The sequence below is a fragment of the Dipodomys spectabilis genome, unplaced genomic scaffold (assembly GCF_019054845.1).
Source record: "Dipodomys spectabilis isolate Male_0828 unplaced genomic scaffold, ASM1905484v1 ptg000097l, whole genome shotgun sequence".
In the NCBI taxonomy this organism is placed as follows: Eukaryota; Metazoa; Chordata; class Mammalia; order Rodentia; family Heteromyidae; genus Dipodomys; species Dipodomys spectabilis.
The window spans coordinates 3,663,409-3,688,529 of record NW_024870774.1 but is presented as its reverse complement, the minus strand read 5'-3'; the positions used below and the strand labels follow the sequence as shown (position 1 = coordinate 3,688,529).

Below are 25,121 nucleotides of genomic sequence, written 5' to 3'. Positions count from 1 at the left end.
CTGCCCCAGGATACCTTGCAGGGTGAAAGGAAAATGATTACTAGGGCTCAGAGACTAAGTACATAGAAGGAGCTTGAAGGTCACTTCTTGGAGAGTTCAAGGTGAGAGCTTAGAAGCAGGTAAGATACTAGAGGTTAAGAACAATTACTTGGGGCAAGGAGGAGTACATCAATTGGGCAGAGGGACTGTAACTAAGCAAAAAAAAAAAATTAATTATGGGCATCTTCATCAGACCAAATGTGAAGTGGGAAATTTAAAAATGTACAGACTCTGGGCCTGTGGCTCATGCTTATAATCCTGGCTACCCAGGAGGCAGAGATCTGAGGATCAAGGATCCAAGCCAGCCTTGGGGGAACACTCCCATATCCAATTAAAGGGGGTACAAAGATGGAGCTGTGGTTCAAGTGGTAGAGCGCTAGCCTTGAGCAAAAAAGCTCAGTTATAAAATCCTGAGTTGAAGGCCCAGGACTGGTGCACGTGCGCGCACATACACACACACATGCATCACCAGTAATACTCAAAATTATTTGCTGACTGCAACAGTGCTCTTTTTATATTCTAATGGCAAGCAGAAAGTTAATGCAAGACAAACTTCGGTGATCTTAAGTCAGAAAGGTTAGTTATCTCACTTTTTAACACTAGAGCTTTCTGTCAGGAATGAAATTCTCTCTGCTGCTTAAAATCCTCAACTCACACGCCAAATGCATGGTACCTTGGCCATATTTATGTGCTATCTAAAAAAATTCCCTCATATAGTGGTCTTTACTTGCTCAGAATGAGTGTTGGTGGCTCACGTCTAAAACCCTAGCCACTTCAAGAGGCTGAGATCTGAGATCAGAGCCAATTCAGGAAGACATTTATACCCAATTAACTAGCAAAAAGCTGGGAAGTGAAGGTATACATCTAGAGGCCTGGTTCAAATGGTAGAGAGACAGCTGTGAATGAAGAAGCCAAAAGAGCTAAAGGCCATCAGTTCATGCCTCAATACTGGCACAAAAAAAAAGAAAAGAAAAGAAAAGAAGAAGTGAAAATAAAAAAAGGGCTGGGAATGTGGCTTTACCACATGAAGCACTGGGTTCAATTTCTCAGTATCACATAAACAGAAAAAGCTGGATGTGGCTTTGTGGTAGAGTGCTAGTGGTAGAGTGCTAGCATTGTGAAAAAAGAAGCTCAGGGACAGTGCCCAGGCTCTGAGTTCAAGCCTCAGGACTGGCAGAAAAAAAAAAAGAAGAGGCAGAAGAAGGGAGAAGGAAGAAGAAGAAGAGAACTCAGGACCTAGATGGGCTAAGATCCAGCTTAATCTTAGTCCTGGTCTCCAAGGTTTTTTTATAGGCTAAGTTCCTGGTCCTCTCTGTATATCTGTAATGTAGGGATAATAACAAATATTGAGTTCATAAAATAGTATAGTAAATTACAGTATGGCTTGGCTGACACTTTCAAGTAAAGGGAAGGATATGGTAACATATACAGCTGACACCAGTGGTTCACGCCGGTAATCCTAGATCCTGAGGAAGCAAGTATGTGCAGGAAAGTCCATGAGACTCTTATCTTCAGTTAGCCATCAAAAAGCCAGAAGTGGAACTGTGGCTCAAGTAGTAGAATGCCAGCCTTGAGTGAAAAAGCTAAGGATGAGCTGGGTACTGGTCGCTCACGCCTGTAATCCTAGCTACTCAGGAGACTGAGATCTGAGGATCGCAGTTCAAAGCCAGCTCGGGCAGGAAAGTCCATGAGACTCTTATCTCCAATATAAACCACGAGAAAACTGGAAGTGGCGCTGTAGCTCAAGTGGTAGAGTGCTAGCCTTGAGCTGAAGAGCTCAGGGACAGTGCCCAGAACCAGAGTTCAAGCTCCATGACCACCACCACCACCACCACCAACAACAACAAAAATTAAGGGACAGTGCCCAGGCCCTAGTGCCCAGGCCCTGAGTTCAATGCCAATCCCCTTAGTAGGACACTGTCTCATGTGATAACACTTCTGAGATAGTTTTTTTGTTTTGAATTCAGGTTTAAACTAGGCGGGTGCTTTCCCATTTGAGCAATGTCATCAGCTCTGTAGTTTTCTTTTTGACTTAAAGAGCAAACTGCTTTCTCTGATGCCCAATTACTTAGTGCCTGGCATGACAAGATTTTTGGCAATGGTCATATCACTCTGTATAATAACCACTAGTTTACTTGCCCCCGCCCCCGGAGTTCCTCAAAGTTAGGAACAGCATCCCTGGCCCTTAACCCGGAGGAAACAAAAAGAAATGCTCTGTAATTTCAGAATTAGGGAGTCATGATGGGTACAAAGTGGATACTTATTAAATGCTTGCTGACCTAAAAGTTTTCTTGAAAACATTTTAAAATAGAATTCCCCACAAAATATTACCCCACAGAAAACATTACCTTTGAACACTATCAAATAGGCCAGGTGCTGGTGGTTTGGCCATTAATCCTACCTACTCAGGAGACTGAGATCTGAGGATTGTGGTTCAAAGATGATTCAGGTAGGAAAGTCCATGAGAATCTTATCTCCTATTAACCACCAGAAAACCAGAAGTAGCTCTGTGGTTTAAAGTGGTAGAGCACTAGCTTTGAGCAGAAAAAGCTCTGGGACAGCACCATGTCCTGAGTTCAAGCCCCACAACCAAAAAACCAAAATAACAACAAAACACCCTGAAATAAATGTTTCCTACCCATCCATTGTCCTAAAATACTTTCAGCTGCTAAAATGCCTCTTACTGGCATTTTGACTTACATGGAGGAAGATTTTTCTGTTATTAGAAATTTTACCTCCCTTTTTTCAAAAATATGGATTTTTACCCATTTTTTCCTTTGGCTTTTTAAAGACATAGGTTTGTGCCTTCTACTTTCTTACTATGACAGTTTTTGTGGAACCCAAGAATTCCCAAGACTTTTCTTTTCTAAATAAATAATCTTTGAAATTGTCACATCCTTTTAAGACTACATAGTTCCCTCTCTTCTCTCCCTTATTTAGGTTCTTGCACAAATGTTCCTGAAATCTTCAGTCTGAAACTATATGGGACCCAGAGTGGGGATAGCTATCCACAATTAAATAGCACAAAAAAACGTCTGTAGCTCAGAACAAAGGATAGAACTGCCTGAATATTACATCACATTACAGTACATATATGAAGCAGGTGCCAGTGGCTCACATCTGTAATCCTAGCTGATCTGAGGATCACAATTCAAAGCCAGCCTGGGCAGGAAAGGCTGAGAGACTCTTATCTCCAATTAACCACCAGAAAACTGGAAGTGGCACTGTGGCTCAAAGTGGTAGAGTGTAGCCTTGAGCAAAAGAGCTCAGGGACAGCTCCCAGGCCCCTGTATTCAAGCCCCACAAGGGACAAAACAAAATAGTAACTATGAGAATATGAATAAGATTCAGAGAAAATTAATGGAAAAATCATATAGGCATATGTTTGTCTTCTAATTGTTAAAGAAAAAGTCATGTGAAACTAAGAACCTATTATGAAAGTTTAGTAAGATTACTGTGGTGGGAGGGGGAGAAGCTAGCCTTGAGCTGAAGAGCTGAGGGACAGCGCCCAGGCCCAGAGTTCAAGCCCCATGACCGACAAAAATAAATAAATTAATTAATTAAAAAAAAAAAAAAATATATATATATTTTCCCCCCCTTCCCTCCCTCCTCCCCCATGTTCTTTTTTAAACGAGGTCTTGTATTTTATTCAGGCTGGTCTAGAACATGCTAGGTAGTCCAGGCTTGCTTTGACCAAAATCTTCCAGCCTTGGTCTGCAGAGTGCTGAGATCACAGCCATGCCCCATCATGCCCAGGTTCTCTGTTCTTTAATGTAAAGAAAGTACTATTATTTTTGCTGTATAAGGACATTTTTGTTATATCCATAGCAAGCAGAAGACTAAATTCTGGAATAAGGCTTAACAGAAATAGGACTGAGGGCTCACATACCCCTGGAAAAATGAAAAGACACACCTTACCTCATAAATTTAGAATTCCTCAGGCACAATCACAGTCAGAAGATGTTTAACCAAGTACAGCAAAAAAAAAAAAAAGTCAAGCAATGTCTTAAATAAGTGGTGAGAGGTTCTTTAGGTAAAGTCTAACTGTCCCCCACCCACATACATACTTTATTAGTTTTTAGTCATGTGCCTTATTGAGACAGAAATCCAAGGTTAAACCCAAAAAGGTCTTTTCCAGTGAGTACTGTTGATACCATTAAAAAAATTTCCCAGGGCTCTGGAAGACTGCCAGATTGAACACTAGCTAGCCCCTCTGGAGAGGCAAAAGACTAGAGAAGTGTTATGAACCAGATGAACTGTAGGTAAGCTTCTCAAAGAGTTTACAAAATCCAATGCCAGAGTAGTTCATGAGTTTAGGCTTTGGGACATATTTTTGTTAGGCTGTTGGAACATACTGCAAGGCAGAAGGAAAATGTGATGAGGGATATGTGTCAACTATGCCTGAGTGCACACTGCATTTCTTGCCTACAGGCTGCTCAAACGCATTTTGTCTAGACAACAATGGACAATCTCAGTAGTTGCCTAAGGTACTACTTACCTATTGCTTTGTCAGAACCCATGTGACTAGGTTATCTCAGTCATAAAATGAAAGTCAAAACCACATTTACCTGGAGAGAAAAAATTCTTAAGCTTCATTTGCCCTAGACCTAAATGAAAAGTCTAGAAATAAAAGGCACTTAAATACAATGTAAGAGCTGGGTGCTGGTGGCTCATGCCTATAACCCTAGCTACTCAGGATGCTGAGATCTGAAGATCACAGTTCAAAGCTCAGGCAGGAAAGTCTGTGAGACTCTTATCTCCAATTAACCACCAGAAAGCCGGACGTGGCTCTATGGGTCAAGTGGTGGATACTAGCCTTGAGCTGAAGAGCTCAAGGACAGCGCCCAGGCCCAGAGTTCAAGCCCTACAACCAACAAAAATAAACAAACAAATAAATGAAACAGTATAGAAAGCCTTTCTGTTGCTAGGATCTTATACTCAGAGAATTTTAAAGCTTTCAAGTAGCTTTTCAGATTACTTGCTTCTCACGAAGTGTAAAAAGCAGCTCTTCAGGCCCAATTAGTTACAGGTTGCTAATATCTACTTTGAAACTGCCAGTGTACAAAGGTCATGCTGTATCTTCGTGGAACAGAGGATGGGTAACAGTTATTATGTCTGTTTGAATATGCATATGAAAGGACGGTTGTCACCCATTTCCTTATTGATGATTTCCTTATGGTTCCAGCTGTAGCTGGAAATTCTGAATACTTTCCAGAATCTGCCGAGTTTTACATTTAATGGTCCTAGAAGCAAAACCCCTTTCCAAAAGTTAATGTATCTTAAAATGCAAAAATAAAAACTGAAAACAAAAACAAACAAAAAAAAAAGGTGAACTTTTGGTTTCAAACCAAAAATGTAACAGCCAAAAGATGGCAGCAGAGGCAAGACTATGAGAAGATAGCACAAACAATAGAAACAATTTTCCCAAGGTTATAAGCTATGTTAAAGAGTTCAAAGTTATTATTAAAATGATAAGAAAGAGTTAATAAACCATGTCACCTACCCACCACCCTCCAAAATTCAGAGTTAAAAGACTGGCCAGGCACAGGTGGCTCATGCCTATAATCCTAGCTACTCAGGAGGCTCAGATTTGAGGATCACAGTGGTAAGGCAGCCAGGGCAGAAAAGTCTGTGAGATTCTTATCTCCAATAAGGTACTCAGAAAAAACTAGAAGTGGCACTGTGGTAAAGTGGTAGAACACTAACTAGCCGCCCTGAGTTCAAGCCCTAGAATCAGAAAAAGAGAGAGAGAGAGAGAGAGAAAGAAAGACTGAAGCTCTCAGTAGAATGTAAATATCAGGTTATTACATACAGAGAAACACGTAGTATTAATGTTAAAACATGACAAGTATAGAACAACTTATCTGCCTACATAGGGCATTCTACAAAGCAGTTCAGAATCCTTAATGTTTAAACTTCATTTTTAAAAAAAGTTTTATTTCCATGAAACTTTGAAGCCAGGAATTTTGGTTCAATTACCACTTTTCTCTCTTTTTTTTTTTGGGGGGGGGGGGGGTTGGCTCTAATATCTGAGAGCTGACCTCAAACACTTGATTTCCTGTGTCAGTCTTTCCTTCCTGAGATTAAGACATATACTGCCACACCTGGCTTCATTCAACTGCTTCTTAATTCATAATAGTAATTTCAGAATAATGAATGGCACATCAGTTACAAATTTAACTTGATATAAGAACATTTCTTGCTGGGTACCAGTGGCTCATGCCTATAATCCTAGCTACTCAAAAGGCTGAGATCTAAGGATCATTGTTGAAGCCAGCCTGGGCAGAAAAATCCGTAAGACTCTTATCTCCAATAAACTATGCAAAAAAGCTGGAAGTGGAACTGTGGCTCACATACTAGGGTGCTATCCTTGAGCAAAAGAAGCTCAGGGATAGCTTCAGGACTAGAAAAAAAAATCCTTAGGATTTAAGGATTAAAAGCATCTATTAACACCCCCCCACACCCCCTCTGCCAGTCCTGGGGCTTGAACTCAGGGCCTGGGCCCTGACTCCGAGGCTCTTTGTGCTCAAGGCTAGTCTTCTACCACTTGAGCTATATCGCCACTCCCAGACTTTTCTGTTTATGTGGTACTAAGGAATCAAACCCAGGGCTTCATGCATGCTAGGCAAGCACTCTACCACCAAGCCACATTCCCAGCCTTCTATTAACTTTTAAGATCAAAGGATCTTAGGCACTCAAATAAAAACTTCCAACTTGCTAAGATATTCATATTTTGCTGTACTTTGTGCTTAAAGGATAGACTATGATTAATGACAGACTATGTAATCAAGGAAAATACATGAAAATAAAAAAACAGTACCCACCTGTGCTACTCTTTTTACATCTTCAATATTCTCTATTAAACTGTGCCAAGTGTGGCAGCACATGCCTGTAATCCTAGCACTGGGGAGGCTGAAGCAGGAGGATTAAAGTTTGAGGCCAGTCTGGAGTACATAGTGAGATCCTGCTTTAAGAAAGCCAAAGTCACCGGGTACTGGTGGCTGACACCTGTAATCTTAGCTATTCAGAGGAGGCTGAGATCTAAGAATCACTGTTTGAAGCCAGCTTATCTCCAATAAACTACCAAAAAGCTGGAAGTGGAGCTGTGGCTAGTAGAGCACTATCCTTGAGCAAAAAAAAAGCTCAGCAACAGTACCCAGGCCCTGAGTTCAAGCCCCAGAATTGGCATTTAAAAAAAAAACAAAAAACAAAAAACCAACCCACTAGGTACTGGTGGCTCATGCCTGTAATCCTAGCTACTCAAGAGGCTAAGATCTGAGGATCACAGTTCAAAGCCAGCCTGGGCAGCAAAGTCCATGAGGCTCTTATCTCCAATCAACCACCAGAAACTGGAAGCTTTGGACACTGTGGCTCAAGTGGTATAATGCTAGCCTTAAGCTGAAGAGCTTGGGGACAGCGCCCAGTCTCAGAGTTCAAGACCCACAACCGACCAAAAAAAATAAAATAAAAAATATATATAAAATAAAAAATAAAGAGTATGGTTCACTGGTAAAGAGGGCCTGCCTAGCAAGTGTGAGGGCTCGAGTTCAAAACCTAGCACCACAGAGAAAACCAGAGACAAAAGACAGGTATAACCAGTGACTATGAATGAAAGACTGAGTTAGATTTCTTAATTCCCTTACACTGTCTTGAGCAGAAAAGCAGAAGCCTTTTTTGCTTGTTCCTTAAAGGCCAGATGATCCCAAATGTTTTTTGGCAGTAATAGCATGCTTGTTAGGCAAGCATTCTACCACTTAAGACACTTTTCTAGCTCCTTCTGATCAGAGCTTTTCAGACTACCTTAAGGATTTCTGGAGGCAACTCCACCATAGTAACTGAATTTTAGCTTTTGTTCAGGTAAATCTCTCCCTTCATGTTTTAAAAGGACAGTAGGGCTGTCCTTTTAAAACCAAACATAGAGAGCAAAGAACTGTCCCACACTGTTAGTTACTTGTCATATCCCAGTTGAGATGTATCACTTACACAGTGTGATGAATCCTTTCTGATTCTGGTACATTAGAGGTCTGAGTCTCTGAGGTTTGAGGCTGGGTGGCAGCTGGTGGCTCTGCCTCTTCAGCTTCACACTTCTTTGGGCTCCTCTGTTAGAAGACAGGAAAAACAAACATAACAAAGGGGTTAAATCGGCTTGGTTCACTTTTTTTCAACTTGGATCTGGAAAAGGGCAAGGAAGGACATATATAATACTGGGTTCACAAATAGCTCTTTGTTATTTCATTTTTTTTTGGGGGGGGGGTCCGGTTGTGGGGCCTGAACTCTGGGCCTGGGTGCTGTCCCTCAGCGCTTCAGCTCTACCACTTGAGCCACAGAGGCACTTCCAGGTTTTTTCTTTTTGCTTATGTGGTGCTGAGGAATCAAACCCAGGGCCCCAGGCATGCAAGGCAAGCGCTCTACCACTGAACCACCTTCCCAGCCCGTTATTTCATTCTTGAATGTGAACTTAAAGATAAGTAACATTCTATGTCAACAATCATTTTTAGATTTTGGGGAGTAGGGAGGTCAGCTCTACCACTCATCTAAACCCCTAGCCCTGAAAATTCTAGAGGGAAGTGAGAAAAGGGTTCCTTTTAGACAGAGATAAAAGAGAAAAGGGTTGATGAATGAGAACCCTGCAGCTCAGTTGTATGTCCACATGGGACTTGGAAATGAGTAAGATAGATTAACAAACACCCCACCCCCTCGATATTTCTGGAGCCTTGTCTGACTAATTTTTCCACTTTATACTTCATACAGACGCTCTAGGTATGGTGGCATAGGCCTGTAACCCTGTGTTTTGGGGGGGCTGTCTCAAAAACAAAACAAAGTAACAACAAAGCAAATGCAAGAATCAGCCTCAATACTGCATACCCCACAATAGCCTACCTGCTCAGACTGTAATCTCTGGGTCATATGTTTTTCAGCTGGTTCAGGCTGGCTCGTACGCCTCATTAAGATAGAGGATGAGGAGGTGGAAGGCCTCTCCTTTGGTTCAAAAATCTGCAGCTGTGGCACTGGTGGAGCTGCAATCTCTTGAACAGAAGAGGGATCTTTGGTTTCAGTGTAGCTGGTGTTGTCCCTGGAGACTCCAGGGCTCAGAGACTGAAGAAATAGAAAACAAAGAAAATTACTTTATTTGGTGTCTATTGGATATATGTATGTACGAATACATGTTTACTAATCTGTGCTGACCTAATTTATCTTTCTGATTTTGCATTTATTCCTATTTAAATTAATGATCTTCTTGACTGCTTATTCAACAAATTTATTAAGTTCTAGCTATGTGTTGGGTACTAAGATACATAAATACACGTCCAATCCCTTGAGAAATTTCTAATTAGTAGAGGAGATAAAGTAATGCAATCAACATTCTTTGAAAGCAAAGAGACTCAGAATGAAAAAGAACCTCAGTTAGTTATCAATGCATTGACTAACATGAGGGAAAGGTAATCAGTGAACTGGAAACTTAAAGGCTTAATTATGACAGGCTACTCTAAGGGTGAAAAACACTGAAGATGGAACATGCAAACTCTCTCATGCTTACTTTTCTGCTGCTGCTTGATGCTGAACGGGAACGGGAACGGGACCTAGACTCTGATGTTGACCTTGAGCCTGTCTTAAGTCTACCATGAGGGTTGGCCTGAACTCCTGTCTGGGATACTTCTCTCTGCTTGGATTGTGGAGATGAGTGAGACTGAGAGCCTGAACTGTCAGGAGAGCGCGATCTGGATCTAGAACTGGAGGATGAAGAGGAGGAGGACCGGCTAGACGATGATTCGGCTGACTGCTTCAATCTGTGGCTTGGGAAAAGAGTATGAGAAACCCTTATGCTCTCCTTCTGTTCCAAAGACTGCTGCTGCAGAGACTCTGCAGTGATTTCTTTGGCCGGTGCTAATTCCTCCACTGTTAGAGGGAGTGGCTGAGCAGATTTTTCTGACTCAGTTTTAAGAAACTTCTGGGCTGAGTATTCAGCCGGTATGCTTTTCTGAACTAGAGGCAAGACACTATCTTCTGACACTTTCTCTGCTGGAGATTCTACTTTGGTGTCTGTAGGTTTTGACAAAGGAGACATGCCTCCTACCAACTGGACAGTATGCTGAGATATCAATACCTCTCTGCTCTCAGTGTCTGTATTAGGAGGAGATAACTGAATGAGAACTGGGGGTGCTGGGCCTTCCATGGGCTCAGTGTCTTCCCCACTCTGGAGTTGTACATGAGGTGGTGGAGAAGATGCTTCCTTGGTAAGTAAAGGTGGAGGAGTCTCCTCTTCACTGCCTGTTTGCTCTGGCTGTAGCACAACAGGGACCTTCTCTAGATCCTCAGTCAGTTGAGGAGGGGAAGGAGACTGGGATTTCTCTTCCAAGCCCTGTGAAGATTTTATTTCTCTTTTATCCTCCTCAAGGGGAGGAGCCATTTGCACTTCTTTCTCTTGCTGCTGTCTGGCCAGATGACTTCTTCTGGCTTCTTCCTGAGATCTTGTAACTCGCCCTCCTCTCTCCAAACCCTCCTGCTGTTCTTGGGATCTTATGTTAGGATTCTCATCCATCATTTCCTCTCGTTTTTCTCTGGGCTTCTCTTTCTCTCCTTCTTCAAACTGTTTCAGAACTGGTGCCTCCCTAGATTTTTGTCCCTCATCATCTTCCTCCTCCTCTTCATCATCATCTTCCTCCTCCTCCTCTTCTTCATCCTCTCTCTTCAAATTTCTATCTGCCCTGACTCTCAGATTTCTAGAAGGTGTTTCTTGATCCTCTTCTTCTTCAGCAGCCTGGCTGCACTCAGAGAGTTTAGCTGCCCTTGCCTGAAAAAAACAAACAACAGTTCTAAATATATTTGCTCATAATCAACACAGAAAAACTATCTTACAAGATAACCTCTAGGAAGGAAAAATTCAATGATACTTTTAGCAACACAAAAACAGGTGTGACAGCAGATAAAATCACCACAAGTATTATGAACTCTTTAGAATCAAAATAGTAACCAATGGACTACAATAATAAAGTTCCTTCTAGTTCATTTTTCCATCTTTTAAGTTTTAAAAAACAAATATGGCTGAGCATCAATGGCTCATACTTAAAGCAAGAGCTACTCAGGAGGCTGATATGAAGATCCAATTTTTCATCTCTAACCACACACACACACACACACACACACACACACACACATGCACACACGCACGCACGCAAGCACACCAAAAGTGGATCTGTGGCTCAAGTGGTAGAGCAAAAAAAGCTCAGGGACAGCATCAGACCGTGAGTTCAACCCCTGGAACTTGTACACAAAAAATAAATACACACATAAGTAAAACTGAATAGAACAAGTAGAAAGCAGAGAAGAAATAACTACTAATATTTAACATGATTAATTACATCATACGGGTGTATTTCTTTATGTGTGTGGTACTGCTCTGAACTGAGGAACTTGTGCTTACAGGCCCTCTACCACTTAAGCCATACCCCAGCCCTTATTGTTTTCACTCTTTTTTTAAAAATTGGGTCTAGCTTTTCACCATCCCAACCCAACTTTTTACCTGTTGAGAGGGGGTGAGGGTATTTTGCAAACCTTACGCCCAGGCAGGCTTCAAATCATAATCCTCCTGATCTCATCCTCCTAAGCAGCTAGGATTACAGGTGTGAGCCACAGTGTTCAGCAGTTCCAAAATTTTAATAGCTAATTATGCTATATCTTGTCTAATAATCCTGTCTAAAATATAAAGCAGTTTTCTTTCTTTTTTTTTTTTGGGTCCGGTCGTGGGGCCTGAACTCTGGGCCTGGGCGCTGTCCCTCAGCTCTTCAGCTCAAGGCTAGCGCTCTACCACTTGAGCCACAGCGCCACTTCCGGCTTTTTTCTTTTTGTTTATGTGGTGCTAAGGAATTGAACCCAGGGCCTCAGGCATGCAAGGCAAGCGCTCTACCACTGAGCCACCTTCCCAGCCCCTATAAAGCAGTTTTCTACCTTTCACCTGCAGGTCTTGTGCATGCGTTGTATTGTGTTTGAGCTCAGGACCTCAAAACTCTTGTGGACCTTCTTAACTTATTTTACTATTTGAGTCCCACCTCCACTTCTGCCTTTCTGTTGGTTAGAGGTAAGTCTCTATCCAATTTGTCTGCCTGGGTAAGCTCCTGAGTAAGCTACCAGTACCCATCCACAAACAACACAACACTAGAAATATGACAAAGAACAAAAAGATGAACACATGGAAATGTAGAATTATTACTAAAATAGTCGGAGAAAGAAGGGAAAGTAATACTAAAGCACAGCTCAAAAAGGTGAGTTTTAGGAGGTATGAGTTACCTGTCTGACCCTGGAAGATCGTCTTTCTCCTTTCCTTGGTTTCTCATCATCAGATTCACCTTTCTCTTCAGAAAAAGAGGAGCTGTTTCCTATCAAGTGAAAGAAAATCAAATCACATTCATGATATAAAAACTCCTTTACAACTTCTAAAAATCCATAGCACATGGCTGCTCAGTATGGATTTTTTTTAAATCAGTATGGGGCTGGAACTCACGCTTGGATGCTATCCTTGCCCCTTTTCTGCTTCAGGCTAGTGTTCTACCATAGCTCCACCTCCAGTTTTCTGCTGGTTAATTGGAGATCAGACTCTTAGAGGCTTTCCTGCTAGGGTTGGCTTTGAACCACAATCCTTAGCTCTCTCTCCTGGGTAGCTAGGATTACAGGTGTGATCCTGGCTTTCAGTATGTATTTTTATAAATTTCTTAGGTTTTCTGTGCTAAACACTATAAAAAGCGTGAGAGTCAGGGAATTACCCACATTCCTTGTAGTATATGTTGACTAATTCCAACACCTAATTCATTATTATAAAAAATAACTCAAGGGGCTGGGAAGGTGGCTCAGTGGTAGAGTGCTTGCCTTGCATGCATGAGGCCCTGGGTTCAATTCCTCAGAACCACATAAGCAGAAAAAGCTAGAAGTGGTGCTGTGGCTCAAGTGGTAGAACACTAGCCTTGAGCTGAAGAGCTGAGGGACAGCGCCCAGGCCCAGAGTTCAAGCTCCACAACCGATAAAAAAATAACAATAAAATAAAATATAGCAGGGATATACAAATACAATGTGAACTTATTTCTATAATGTTTTGTTAATTTGAACAACAGCTCAAGACTTCACTTTGTTCTGTGTTCATTTTTTTAATTACCCTATTGCTACTATTTACAAGTTTTGTTTTTTTTTCTTTGAACTGTATCCCTCAGATCTCAGCCTCCTGAATAGCTAGGATTACAGGTGTAAAGTACCGGCACCTGGCTATATATATATATTTTTTTCCAGAGCTAGTCTTGGGCTTGAACTTAGGGCCTGGGCACTGTCCTGAGCTTTTTTTGCTCAAGGATAGCACTCTACCTCTTTCAGCTAACTGGAGATATGTCTCACAAGCTTTCCTGTCACTGCTGGCTTCAAACCACAGTCCTTAGAACTCAGCCTCTTGAGTAGCTAGGACTACAGGTGTGAACAACAGGCACCTGGCTTATTTGCCAGTTTTTTTGTTGTAGTTGTTTGTTTCATTGTTTTTGTTTTTTTGATTTGTTGGTCATGGGGCTTGAACTCTGGGTCTGGGCACTGTCCCTCAACTTTTCAGCTCAAAGCTAGTGCTCTACTACCACTTGGACCACAGCACCACTTCTGGTTTTCTGGTGATTAACTGGAGGTAAGAGTCTGATGGACTTTCCTGTCCGGGCTGGCTTTGAACCACAATCTTCAGATCTCAGCCTCCTAGGATTACAGGCGTGAGCTACTGGCACCCCACTTATTTGCCAGTTTTTAACAGAGCATAAAAGGTTTAAATAATGTACAAAGCCATATTCTACATTAACAATATTTAAACCAGTGTAAATAAAATTCTAATAGAAGATCTCTTATTTCTACATCTCAAGAATTGCTATAATGACATGCCCTTTGCTTCTGAAGCAACCAAAAACAAAACAAGAAGAACTAGAAAACTACACAAATTTTGAAAAAGTTTCCTCCACAATTACTTAACAAGATATCTGAAGATGTGCCATTTATATCTGGGTAAGGAAATACTTTTTTTTTTTTTTGGTCCGGTCGCGGGGCCTGAACTCTGGGCCTGGGCGCTGTCCCTCAGCTCTTCAGCTCAAGGCTAGTGTTCTACCACTTGAGCCACAGCGCCACTTCCGGCTTTTTTCTTTTTGCTTATTTGGTGCTGAGGAATCGAACCCAGGGCCTCAGGCATGCAAGGTAACGCTCTACCACTGAGCCACCGTCCCAGGCCGGAAATAAAGACTTATGAATGTACAAGATCTATGATTATAATACATTGTAGAAGTCCAGACTTTTGCAAACATCTGAACATATCTTTAAGACATTAGTACAGTGGCTGTAGTAAGTATTTCAAAACTCAGTGCCCTAGAAAGGGTTAAATTATAAAGTAAGACCAGCCGGGCGCTGGTGGCTTACGCCTGTAATACCTAGCTACTCAGGAGGCTGAGATCTGAGGATCGCGGTTCAAAGCCAGCCTGGGCAGGAGAGACCGTGAGACTCCTATCTCCAATAAACCACCAGAAAACCGGAAGTGGCGCTGTAGCTCAAGTGATAGAGCACTCGCCTTAAGCTGAAGAGCTGAGGGACAGCGCCCAGGCCCAGAGTTCAAGCCCCATGACCGACAAAAATAAATAAATAAATAAATAAAGACCAAAATAAGATATTTCATCTTCTATAAATTTTAGGCAAAGAGCACTTTAAACATTAGAGAAAGAAGCCAATTTATTTTAATTTCAACACAAACCATACTGGGCCTACTGGTATATGACTATAATCCCAGCAGTTGGCAAACTGTTAAACTACAACTTCGGCTCAATCCCAGCACTGGAAGCACAAAAAAAGATCTTGACTACATAGTCAACCTGAGATACACAGCAAGATCTTGCCTGAAAAAGAAAAAAGAGTGGATAAGTAGCTACCTAGCAGATACAAAGCTCTGGGTTCAAGCTCCAGCACAGTGTTTATGTATGCATATAATAAATAAGGAAAAAGGTAGCTGGGAGCTGGTGGCTCATTCAGGATGTGGAGATCTGCCAGCCTAGGAAGACAAATTGCAGAGACTTATCTCTAATTAACCAACTAAGAGCCAGAAGTGGCAGTGGCTAGCTACAGGAGGCTGAAATCTGAGGATTGTGATTTAAAGCCAGCCTGGGCACAAAAGCCCAGAAGACTTATCTCCAGAAGCAGAGCTGTGGCTCAAGTAGCAGTGTCAATCTTGAGCAAAAAAGCTAAAAGATAGTGCCCAGGCCCAGCTCTAGTGCTTGAAACCCTCTTGAACCCGTGCTCCCCCCTCCCCCCGAAAAAAGTTATGAACAAGGGTGGTGAGAGATAATATGTCAAGTCATGTCAAAATTTTGAATTGGGCTGGGAAGGTGGCTCAGTGGTAGAGTTCTTGCCTTGCATGCATGAGGCACTGGGTTCGATTCCTCAGCACCACATAAGCAAAAAGAAAAAAGCCAGAAGTGGCACTGTGGCTCAAGGGGTAGAGTGCTAGCCTTGAGCTGAAGAGCTGAGGGACAGCGCCCAGGCCCAGAGTTCAGGCCCCATGACCGGACCACCCCCCCAAAAAAAAATTTGAGTTGCAACTTTGAAATTTAGGTATATGTAAGTTTAACAGCCCTATCCTACACCTGTTATAAACTGTGTACTGTTGTATGAGTGTTGTTTTATTATTTGTACTGATACTGGGGCTTGAACTAAGGGTGTTATTCCTTAGCTTTTATGCTCATCTGGCACACTACCATTTAAGCCACAATTCCACTTCCAGCTTTTGGTGGTTAACAGGAGATAAGACTTTTTTACTCAGATTAGATTCCAACTTCAGTCTTCAGAGCTCAGCCTCCTGAGTAGCTAGGGTTACAGGTATGAGCTACCAGTGCTTGGCTATAATGTTGTTTTATTTTATTTATTTTTATGTATGCCAGTCCAGGGACTTGAACTCAGGGCTTTGGTACTCTCCCTGAGCTTTTCTGCTCTGAGGGTATGGCTCTACCACTTGAGCCACAGTTCCATTTCCAGTTTTCTGATGATTAGAGATAAAATTCTCAGGGATTTTTCCTGCCTGGGAAGCCTTCAAATTTCAATCCTCTGAGGCTGGGAATGTGGCTTAGTAATGGAGTGCTTGTCTAGCATGCATGAAGCCCTGGGTTTAATTCCTCAGTACCACACAAACAGAAAAAGCTCAAAGTGGCACTGTTGCTCAAGTGATAGAGCGCTAGCTTTGAGCAAAAAGAAGCTCAGAGACAGTGCCCAGGCCCTGAGTTCAAGCCCAGGACTGGCAAAAAATTAAACAAATTTCAATACTCTGAGCTCAGCCTTCTGAGTACTCAGTGAGGATTATAGGTGTGACCAAATAGCACCCAGATGTATAGTGTTATTTGTGATACAGTGAAACTTCAGTGATAAAGTTCTGGATAATTATTCCTCTAAAAACAAGAGCAAAAGTAAAAGAGATTTGGGAAAATAGGGAGAACTACTTAGAAAGTTTTAGTCATTACTGCTTTGCTAAAAGAAAAAAACTGGAAGGGAACTTTAGATATTAAAAAAATGAGGGCTAGAAGCCTGGTTCAAGTTGTATGGTAGCAAATGTGAAAGGAGAAAGAGTAACAGTATAAAATATAAAGGGGTGAACAATCTCTAACTCCTTAGAAGGAGATGTCATATGGACAAGTTTCAGGGAAACATGTTTTTTATTACAAAAACATGGCCCCGAAGTATCTTATAACAGATTTTATTAACCCATATAGAGCTGGGTACTTCAGCTAAGTGTAGAGCTAGGCTAATAAATGTATTTCAGGAACTGAAAGACAAATTGATTTCAAAGAGTCTAAAGCCAGAGAAAGGAAAAGGTGGTAACTAGATAGGAAAGAATGTATTAAAATGAACTCAGGCTGGGCACTGGTGAATCATAACTGTAATACTAGCAGCTACTCAGGAGCCTGATCTGTGGTTCAAAGACAGTCTAGGCAGACAAATCTGACAATCTCCAATTAACTGGCAAAAAGCCAGAAGTAGAGGTGTGGTAGAGTGCCAGCTTTGAGTGAAAAAAGTTGAAAGCTTAGTGGGAAGCCCTAAGCTCAAACCATACTAGTAGCAAAAAAAAAAAAAAAAGAATGTTTTTCTTTTTTTGGTCAGTTGTGGCATCTCAACTCTTGGCCTGGGGCGCTGTCCCTCAGCTCTTCAGCTCAAGGCTAGCACTCTACTACTTGAGTCACAGTGCCACTTCTGGCTTTTTCTGTTTATGTGGTTCTGAGGAATTGAACCCAGGGCCTCATGCATGCAAAGCAAGCACTCTACCACTGAGCCACCTTCCCAGCCCCCTAACTGCAATCTTCTTGGAATCACATACTCCTGGGTACCAAGAGTCTACTGTAGAGAAATGTGTCACTTCTCTAACTTTAAAAGTAGTTTTTCCTTATCATTATGATCTTCTCTCTCCTCCCTTCTATTTCATTTATTTATTTAGGCGGTACTGGCGCTTAAACTTGGGGTCTCCCATTTGTGCCCTACCTGAAAATTAAGTTTCTTCATCCCAGAAAACAAATATCTGGGCAAGATTTATAGGATACAAATAAAGCAACTAGAAATTGTGGCCAAAGAGTAACTGTAGATAGAATAAGTAGCAGCAGTTAAGAAGCCTGGCAGAGGGCTGGGAAGATGGCTCAAGTGGTAGAGCACTAGCCTTGAGCTGAAGAGCTGAGGGACAGTTCCCAGGCCAGGCCCAGAGTTCAGGCCCCATGACCAGACCCCCCCCCCAAAAAATGAAAAGAAGCCTGGTAGAAAGGAGAGGAGATAGGGAAGAATATATATATATATAGAGAGAGAGAGAGAGAGAGAAAGAGAGAGAGAGAGAGAGAGCGCACGCGTGCGTCCTGGGACTTAAATTCTTGAGCCTGGGCACTGTCCCTGAGCTTTTTGCTCAAGGCTAGCACTGTACCCCTAGAGCCACAGCACCACTTCTGGCTTTTTCTGAGTAGTTTATTGGAGATAAGAGTCTCATGAACTTTCCTGCCCATGCTACTTTGAACCGTGATCCTCAAATCTCAGCCTTTGAGCCCGGCTATTTATCTATCTATCTATCTATCTTCAGTAGAATTCACTAGTTTAACATCTCTCTAGAATCAACATCTAGATTTAATATAAGAAAAAGGAATAAAAGAATAAAGGTTACACACTTTGTAAGGCAAAGTTTGGCTAAGACCACTGTAATTATACTGTTCCTTTTTTATTGGTGCCAGTCCAAGGGCTTGAACTCATGGTCTAGGTGCTATCTGCTAGCTTTTTTGTTCAAGGCTAGTACTCTACTACTAAACCACAGCTCCTCTTCCAGATTTTTTTTTTTTTTTTTGGCAGTAGGTAGTAGGGCTCGTAATCAGAGCCTGGGCTCTGTCTCTGGGCTCTATTGTTCAAGGCTAGCACTCTACCACTTTGAGCCACAGAGCCACTTCCACATTTCTGGTTGCTAACTGGATATTAAAGTCTCAAGTACTTTCCTGCCTGTGCTGGTTCTGAGCCACTAGTGGCTCAAAATCTGGAAGTGCCTGGCCACTTCCAGATTTTTTTTGGGAGGGGAGAATGGTGGGGGAGGGGGTGTTTGTTATTTGGAGTAAGTTTCATGGATTTTGGGCTGACTTTGAACTGCAATCCTTCAATCTCAGTCTCCTGAGTAGTTAGGATTATAGGTATGAGTCACCGGCACCCAGCTTAATGTACTTTTCTTAAGGAATCAATAATCTGGGAAAAAGAAAAAAAACTAATAGGAAAAGAACCAATGTTTTATATATCAATGTATATATTTTAAAATATTTTTGTATTTTCCTTGTGCTTTTTGCAAAGTCTAAAAAGAATGTATACACATAGTCATAATGTAGATGGGAATCCCAACAACTTCTAACTAAGGGAATGGATATTGACTCCTAACACCTCATAAAAATCTGAAGAGGGGGTGGGAAGGTGGCTCAGTGGTAGAGTGCTTGCCTTGCATGCATGAGGCCCTGGGTTTGATTCCTCAGCACCAAATAAGCAAAAAGAAAAAAGCCGGAAGTGGCACCATGGCTCAAGTGGTAGAGTGCTAGCCTTGAGCTGAAGAGCTGAGGGACAGCGCCCAGGCCCAGAGTTCAGGCCCCATGACCAGACCGAAAAAAAAAAAAAAATCTGAAGAAATCTAAGAGGAAAGCTGATCTCCAGTGGCCCATACTTTCTCTTCCTAGCTACTTAGGCTGAAATCTGAGAATGGATGTTTAAAGCCAGGGGGCAGACAAACCCAAAAGACTCTTTTTTCCAACTAACCAGCAAAAAAAAAAGCTAGAAGGGAGCTGGGCGCCAGTCCTAGTTATTCAGGAAAGTTGAGATCTGAGGAAAGCGGTTCAAAGCCAGCCTGCTGCAGGAAAGTCCATGAGATTCTTATCGCCAATTAACCACCAAGAAAGGAAAAAGAAAAGTAAAAAACGTAAAGAAAAGAAACAGGGAAAGGAGCAAAAACAGAAAAAAAGTTTAGAGATAGTGTCCAAGGACCTGAATTTCAAGCCCCAGGATACACACACACTAGAAAACAAACAAAAAACATACCTAGAAGTGGAGGTGTAGCTAGAATGCCAGCTTGAGTGTAAAAGCTAACCTAGATTGGTAGTCCTGAGTTAAAGCCCAAGTACCAGAACCAAAAAAAAAAAAAAAATCAAAGAGGGGAAGTTAAGGAGAATTTTATAATTCTAATTTATAATGTTGGAATTTATTTATATACAGCATAAAAGAAATCCTAATAGGGGCTGAGAATGTGGCTTAGTAGAGTGCTTGCAAAGCATGCATGAAGCCCTGGGTTTGATTCCTCAGTACCACATTAACAGAGAAAGCCAGAAATGGAGCTGTGGCTCCATGTGGTAGAGTGCTAGCCCTGAGCAAAAACCTCAGGGACAGAGCCCAGATCCTGAGTTAAAGCCCCAGGACTGGCAAAAAAGAGAGAGAGAGAGAGAGAGAGAGAGAGAGAGAGAGAGAGAGAGAGAGAGAGAGAGAGAGAGATCCTAATAAAATATAAACCAAAAAAACCACTGTTTCAGTTAGTCATTCTTTGTGTGTGTATGTGTGTGCGTGCGCACGCACGCGTGTGTGCCTGTCCTGGGACATTCAGGCCCTAAGCTTTTTTTTTTACTTAGACTCAGCTCCATCTTGGGCTTTTTGGTGGTTAACTGGGGATGAGAGACCTAAAGACATTTCTGCCTGGCTGGATTCCAACCTTATCTTTAGATCTTAACCTCCGAGTAGTTAGGCTAGCAAGTATAAGCCACCAGTGTCCAGCTTTAGTCAGTCATTCTTAAACTGAATTTATTCAACATGACCACACACACATTATATATCCGTGTGTGTGTGTGTGTGTGTGTGTGTGTGTGTGTGTGTTGCCAGCGGAGTCTCAGGACTCACATTCCCTGAAATTCTTGGGACTGGGGCACAGGAATCCCTATTTTTAACACACACACATACATGCACGCACGCCCAAAACAGCAACAAAAACACCCTCCAAAACCTCAAGTGTTATAATTAGCAAAATATATTACCAGAGGCTTTTAAAAATCTTTTTCTTTTGGGGGATGGGGCCAGGTACTGGTGGCTCACGCCTGTAATCCTAGCTACAAGGGAGGCTGAGGATCCTGGTTCAAAGCCAGCCTGGGCAGGAAAGTCTGTGAGACTCTTTATCTCCAATAAACCACCAGAAAATCAGAAGTGGTTGGCTCAAATGGTAGAGCAATTGCCTTGAACTAAAGAAGTCAGGGACAGCACCCAAGCCCAGAGTTCAAGTCCCATGGCAGACAAACAAAAAACAAAAAAACCCACCACTCTTTTTTTCTTTTTTGTCAGTCATGAGGCTAGAAAACTCAGGCCTAGGTACTGTCCCTGGGCTTCTTTTACTCAAGGCTAGCATTCTACCACTTGAGCCTCAGTGCCACTTCCAGCTTTTTCTGTTTATGTGGTACTGAGGAATCCAACCCAGGGCTTCATGCATGCTAGGCAAGCACTCTACCACTAAGCCACATTCCCAGCCCCTCCCTGAGCTCTTTTGCTCAAGGCAGCACTCTTCCACTATGTACCACAGTGCCACTTCCAGTTTTTCAGTAGTTAATTGGAGGTAAGAGTCTCACAGGGACTTTTCTGCCAGACTGGGTTCAAACTGTCATACTTAGATCTCAACTTCCTGAGTAGCTAGGATTACAGGTATGAGCCACTAGCACCTAGCTCCTTTAAACAACGAGAGGAGGGGGGAAAAAAAAGCAGGACTGAGTGTAAAAAAAACAAACTGAAAGCTATCCAGATGTTCTGTACCTGAAAGATCAGGGGGTAAACATCAGGAATTAATGATGATTCAAGTAAGTATTGTTAGAGCTCCAAAATACCACCCTTAAAACTTGACAAATTTAGCCTGGTGCCAGAGGCTCATGCCTATAATTCAAGTTACTCAGGAGGCTGAGATCGGAGGATCACAGTTCAAAGCCAACTCAGGCAGGAAAGTCCAAGAGACTCTTATCTCCAATAAACCATCAAAAAACTGGAAGTGGCGCTGTAGCTCAAGTGGTAAAGCACTAGCCTTGATCTGAAGAGCTTAGGGACAGCACCCAGGCCCAGAGTTTAAGCCCCACAACTGGGGGGAGGGGGGGGGGGAGAAGAACTTGACAAATTTTGTACAATATCTTTTTGTTTCTTTCTACTGTTGGGGATCAAACCCAAAGCCTAGAAGATTTTAGGTAGGCAGGTACTACTAAGCTGCACCTCTAGTCCTATATTTTAACTTAATTATTTTTGTTGATTGTAGGGCTTGACCTTAGGGCCTAGGCACTGTCCCTGAGCTTTTTTTTTTCTCAAGGCTAGCACTCTCCCATTTTAAGCTGCAGTTCTACTTCTGATTTTCAGGTGGCTAAATGGAGATAAGGGCCTCATGGACTTTTCTGCTCGTGCTGACTTCAAACTGAAATCCTCAGAGATCTCAGCCTCCTGAGTAGCTAGGATAAGCTTGAGTCACCAATACCCAGCCATATTTTAGTTTTTTGAAATGAGAACCACTAAGCTGCTTCACTTCCCTTGAATTTGCAATCCTCTTGCCTTAGCGTCAGTAGTTTCAAGAGGCAGTTTTAGGTATACACCATGCCTGGCTGCTAAGATTTATATTAAAGCCAAGGTAAGAGGTAGTAAAATTTATGACATAAAATATACTGAAAAGCACTGAAGGCAACCTGTTATCCTGTACTCTAAAATTTGCTACATTCATATTTTCCAATTTATTTCTTACCTCTTTATTCATACTTCTGAATATATTTTCATGGACCAATTAAAGCCATAAGCACTAAAGAAACTGGTTGCCACAGCTCTTTTTTTTTTGGTTGTTGTTGTTTGTGCTGGTCCTAGAGCTTTAATTCAGGGGCTGGGTTCTGTCCCTGAGCATTTTTTTTTTCTTTTTCTCTTTCTCAGGGCTGGGAAGGTGGCTCAGTGGTAGAGTGTTTGCCTTGCATGCATGAGGCCCTAGGTTCAATTCCTCAGAACCACATAAGCAGAAAAAGCCGGAAGGGGTGTTGTGTGGCTCAAGTGTTAAGAGTGCTAGCCTTGGGCTGGAAAGGTGGCTCAGTGGTAGAGTGCTTGCCTCGAATGCATGAGGCCCTGGGTTCGATTCCTCAGCACCACATAAGCAGAAAAAGCCAGAAGTGGCACTGTGGCTCAGCACCCAGACCCAGAGTTCAAGCCTACAACCGACAAAAAAAAAAAAAAAAAGAGTGCTAACCTTGAGCTGAAGAGCTGAGGGACAGCGCCCAGGCCCAGAGTTCAGGCCCATGACGGGCAAAAAAAAAAAAAAAAAGCCAGTGCTCTACCACCTGAGCCACAGCTCCACTCTGCACCTGAGCCACAGCTCCACTTTTGGCTTTTTGATGGTTAACAGATAAAGAACTCCACAGATATTCCTGCCTGGGCTGGCTTTGAATCACTATCCTCAGATCTCAGCCTCCTATATGGCTAAGATTACAGGTGTGAGCTACCAGCACTTGGGTTAATCTTCACTTTTGAAACCTATTTCTCTTCAGAATCCATTCCTCATTTTCACTTGAAGTTATATCTAGAAAGTCTTTCTTTTTATTTAAAAAAAAAAAAAGAAGTCTTTATCAAATCATGGTCCTTGTTAAGTTCTTAGTATAATTTTCAAGTCTGAGTATGGTGGCTCTTGCTTATAATCCATTACTCTAGGAAGTGTAGATCAGGAGAACTTTAGTTCAAAGATAGCCTCAGCAAAGAGTTAGGGAGATTCCCCCTCAACAAATAAGATAGGCCTGGTGGTGGACATCTGTAATCCCAGGTAGGAATGAGGCAAAGAAAGAACCACTGCAGTCCAAGACCAGTCCCAGTCTTCCATCCAAAACAAGACCAAAAGCCTGGGGTACACTAAAGGGGTAGAATATCTGCTTAGCAAGCATAAGGACATGAGTTCAAACACCAAAACAGAAGAATTTTCAATAGTTTCCTCATTATCTATAAAATTAAAAAAAAGCTAATATTTGCAGGCTCGGCACTTAAACTCCTCTGTAATATTATCACTATAATAATAGCCTATTCTTGACTATGAGGATTTTACTGTGGTGCTATCAGTTTGCCTTTCTTTCAAAAATATTGTATCTATTCCTATCTATATGCCTTTGTTCCTTTCTAAAAATATTGTCTTGTGTACTCTGTCAATTTAAATACTGTATCTAAGGCTCATCTCAAATCTTATTCCTGGGCTAGGAAGTTGGCACAGTGGTAGAGTGCTTGCCTCACATTCATGAGGCCCTGGGTTTGATTTCTCAGTACCACATAAGCAGAAAAAAAAAAAGTGGCACTATGGCTCAAGTGGTAGAGTGCTAGCCTTGAGCTAAAGAGCTGAGGGACAGTGCCCAGGCCTAGAGTATAAGCCCCACAGCTGACCCCCCCCCCAAAAAAAATAATTAATTAATTTAATTTAATTTAAAAAAAAAACTCCTTTGCCATGAGGCATTTTCTGGTCAAGATGTTTTATTCTTCTGAATTCCTACAGTGACAGGGCATAGTGACACATACCCATAATGCCAGCACTTGGGAGAAGTAGGAGGATCTCAATGCCATCTGGGCTACATACCAAGACTGGGCCTCTGAATACAAACCTATGTGTGTCTGTTACTTATGTTGCATATTATCTTCTACTGTTAGTTTTATGTTGAATCATTCTCTCCTCAATAGACTTTAACAATGTGCTAAATTCCCATATACTCTAGGCACAGAGACAAGTTTTCAATAGTTTGTTGACTTTTAAGAAAAAACACTGACCATTTATAAAAGTCATTTCTCTCTAGGTGCTAGTGGTTCACGCCTATAATCCTAGCTATTCAGGAGGCTGAGATCTGAGGATCATGGCTTGAAGCTAGTCCAGGCAGAGAAGTCTGTGAAAGAGTCTCAACTCCAATTAACCATCAAACATCTGGAAGTAGAGCTATGGCTCAAGTGGTAGAATGCCAGCCTTGAGCTAAGAAAAAGCTAGAGGACAGTGCATACGCCCTGAATTCAAGCCCCAGTTTCAGCAAACACACATACATGTGCACACACACTAAGAACTTTCTCCTGCATTTTGGCTTTATAATCAAGGAAATAAGCACTATCAGTAAAGCAGATCAATTGAGTGTCTACTACATTCACATTTAGGCAAAAAAGGGTTCATGAAGAAACTTAATTCCAAAGTGTCATCAGTACTATATTAAAAAAAGTTCCCAGGACTGGAAACATAGTTCATATATTAGGCAAATGTTTGCCTATCATGAGACCCTAGTAAAGAAACAAACAAACAACAGTACTACCACTAAAAGTCTCCTTCAGGGACAAAAACTAGGATCAAGAAAACTAGGCACTGAATAAATCAGAACCTTAAAACTACACTTAAAGGTCCCTCTATTTTTTCTAACTTTCAGGAAATTTCCCTCTCACCATTAAATATCTTCCAAAATTCTATTCTAACATAGGAATTATATAAAATGTTTTGAAATTTCCTAACATTTCAAAAGGCATTTCAAAAGGTCCCTCTGTTAAATACAGAGGGACCTTTA

At 41.8% G+C, this 25,121-nt stretch overlaps 1 protein-coding gene across 6 annotated transcripts in view; it reads right to left on the bottom strand.

Annotated features, from left to right (window-relative positions):
• Acin1 (apoptotic chromatin condensation inducer 1) overlaps positions 1–25,121 on the bottom strand; it is a 49,014-nt gene that overhangs the window by 14,808 nt on the left and 9,085 nt on the right. For 5 of the 6 annotated variants that reach the window (XM_042686442.1, XM_042686445.1, XM_042686444.1 and 2 more), the window contains 4 exons: positions 12,325–12,413; positions 9,578–10,831; positions 8,920–9,135; positions 8,023–8,138 (listed from right to left, as the gene is read on the bottom strand). In XM_042686442.1, coding sequence (XP_042542376.1) covers positions 8,023–8,138; positions 8,920–9,135; positions 9,578–10,831; positions 12,325–12,413 — 1,675 coding nt within the window. Of the gene's footprint in view, positions 1–3,957; positions 4,169–8,022; positions 8,139–8,919; positions 9,136–9,577; positions 10,832–12,324; positions 12,414–25,121 lie in introns of those variants that run through there. The other variant, XM_042686450.1, reaches the window with a different exon arrangement.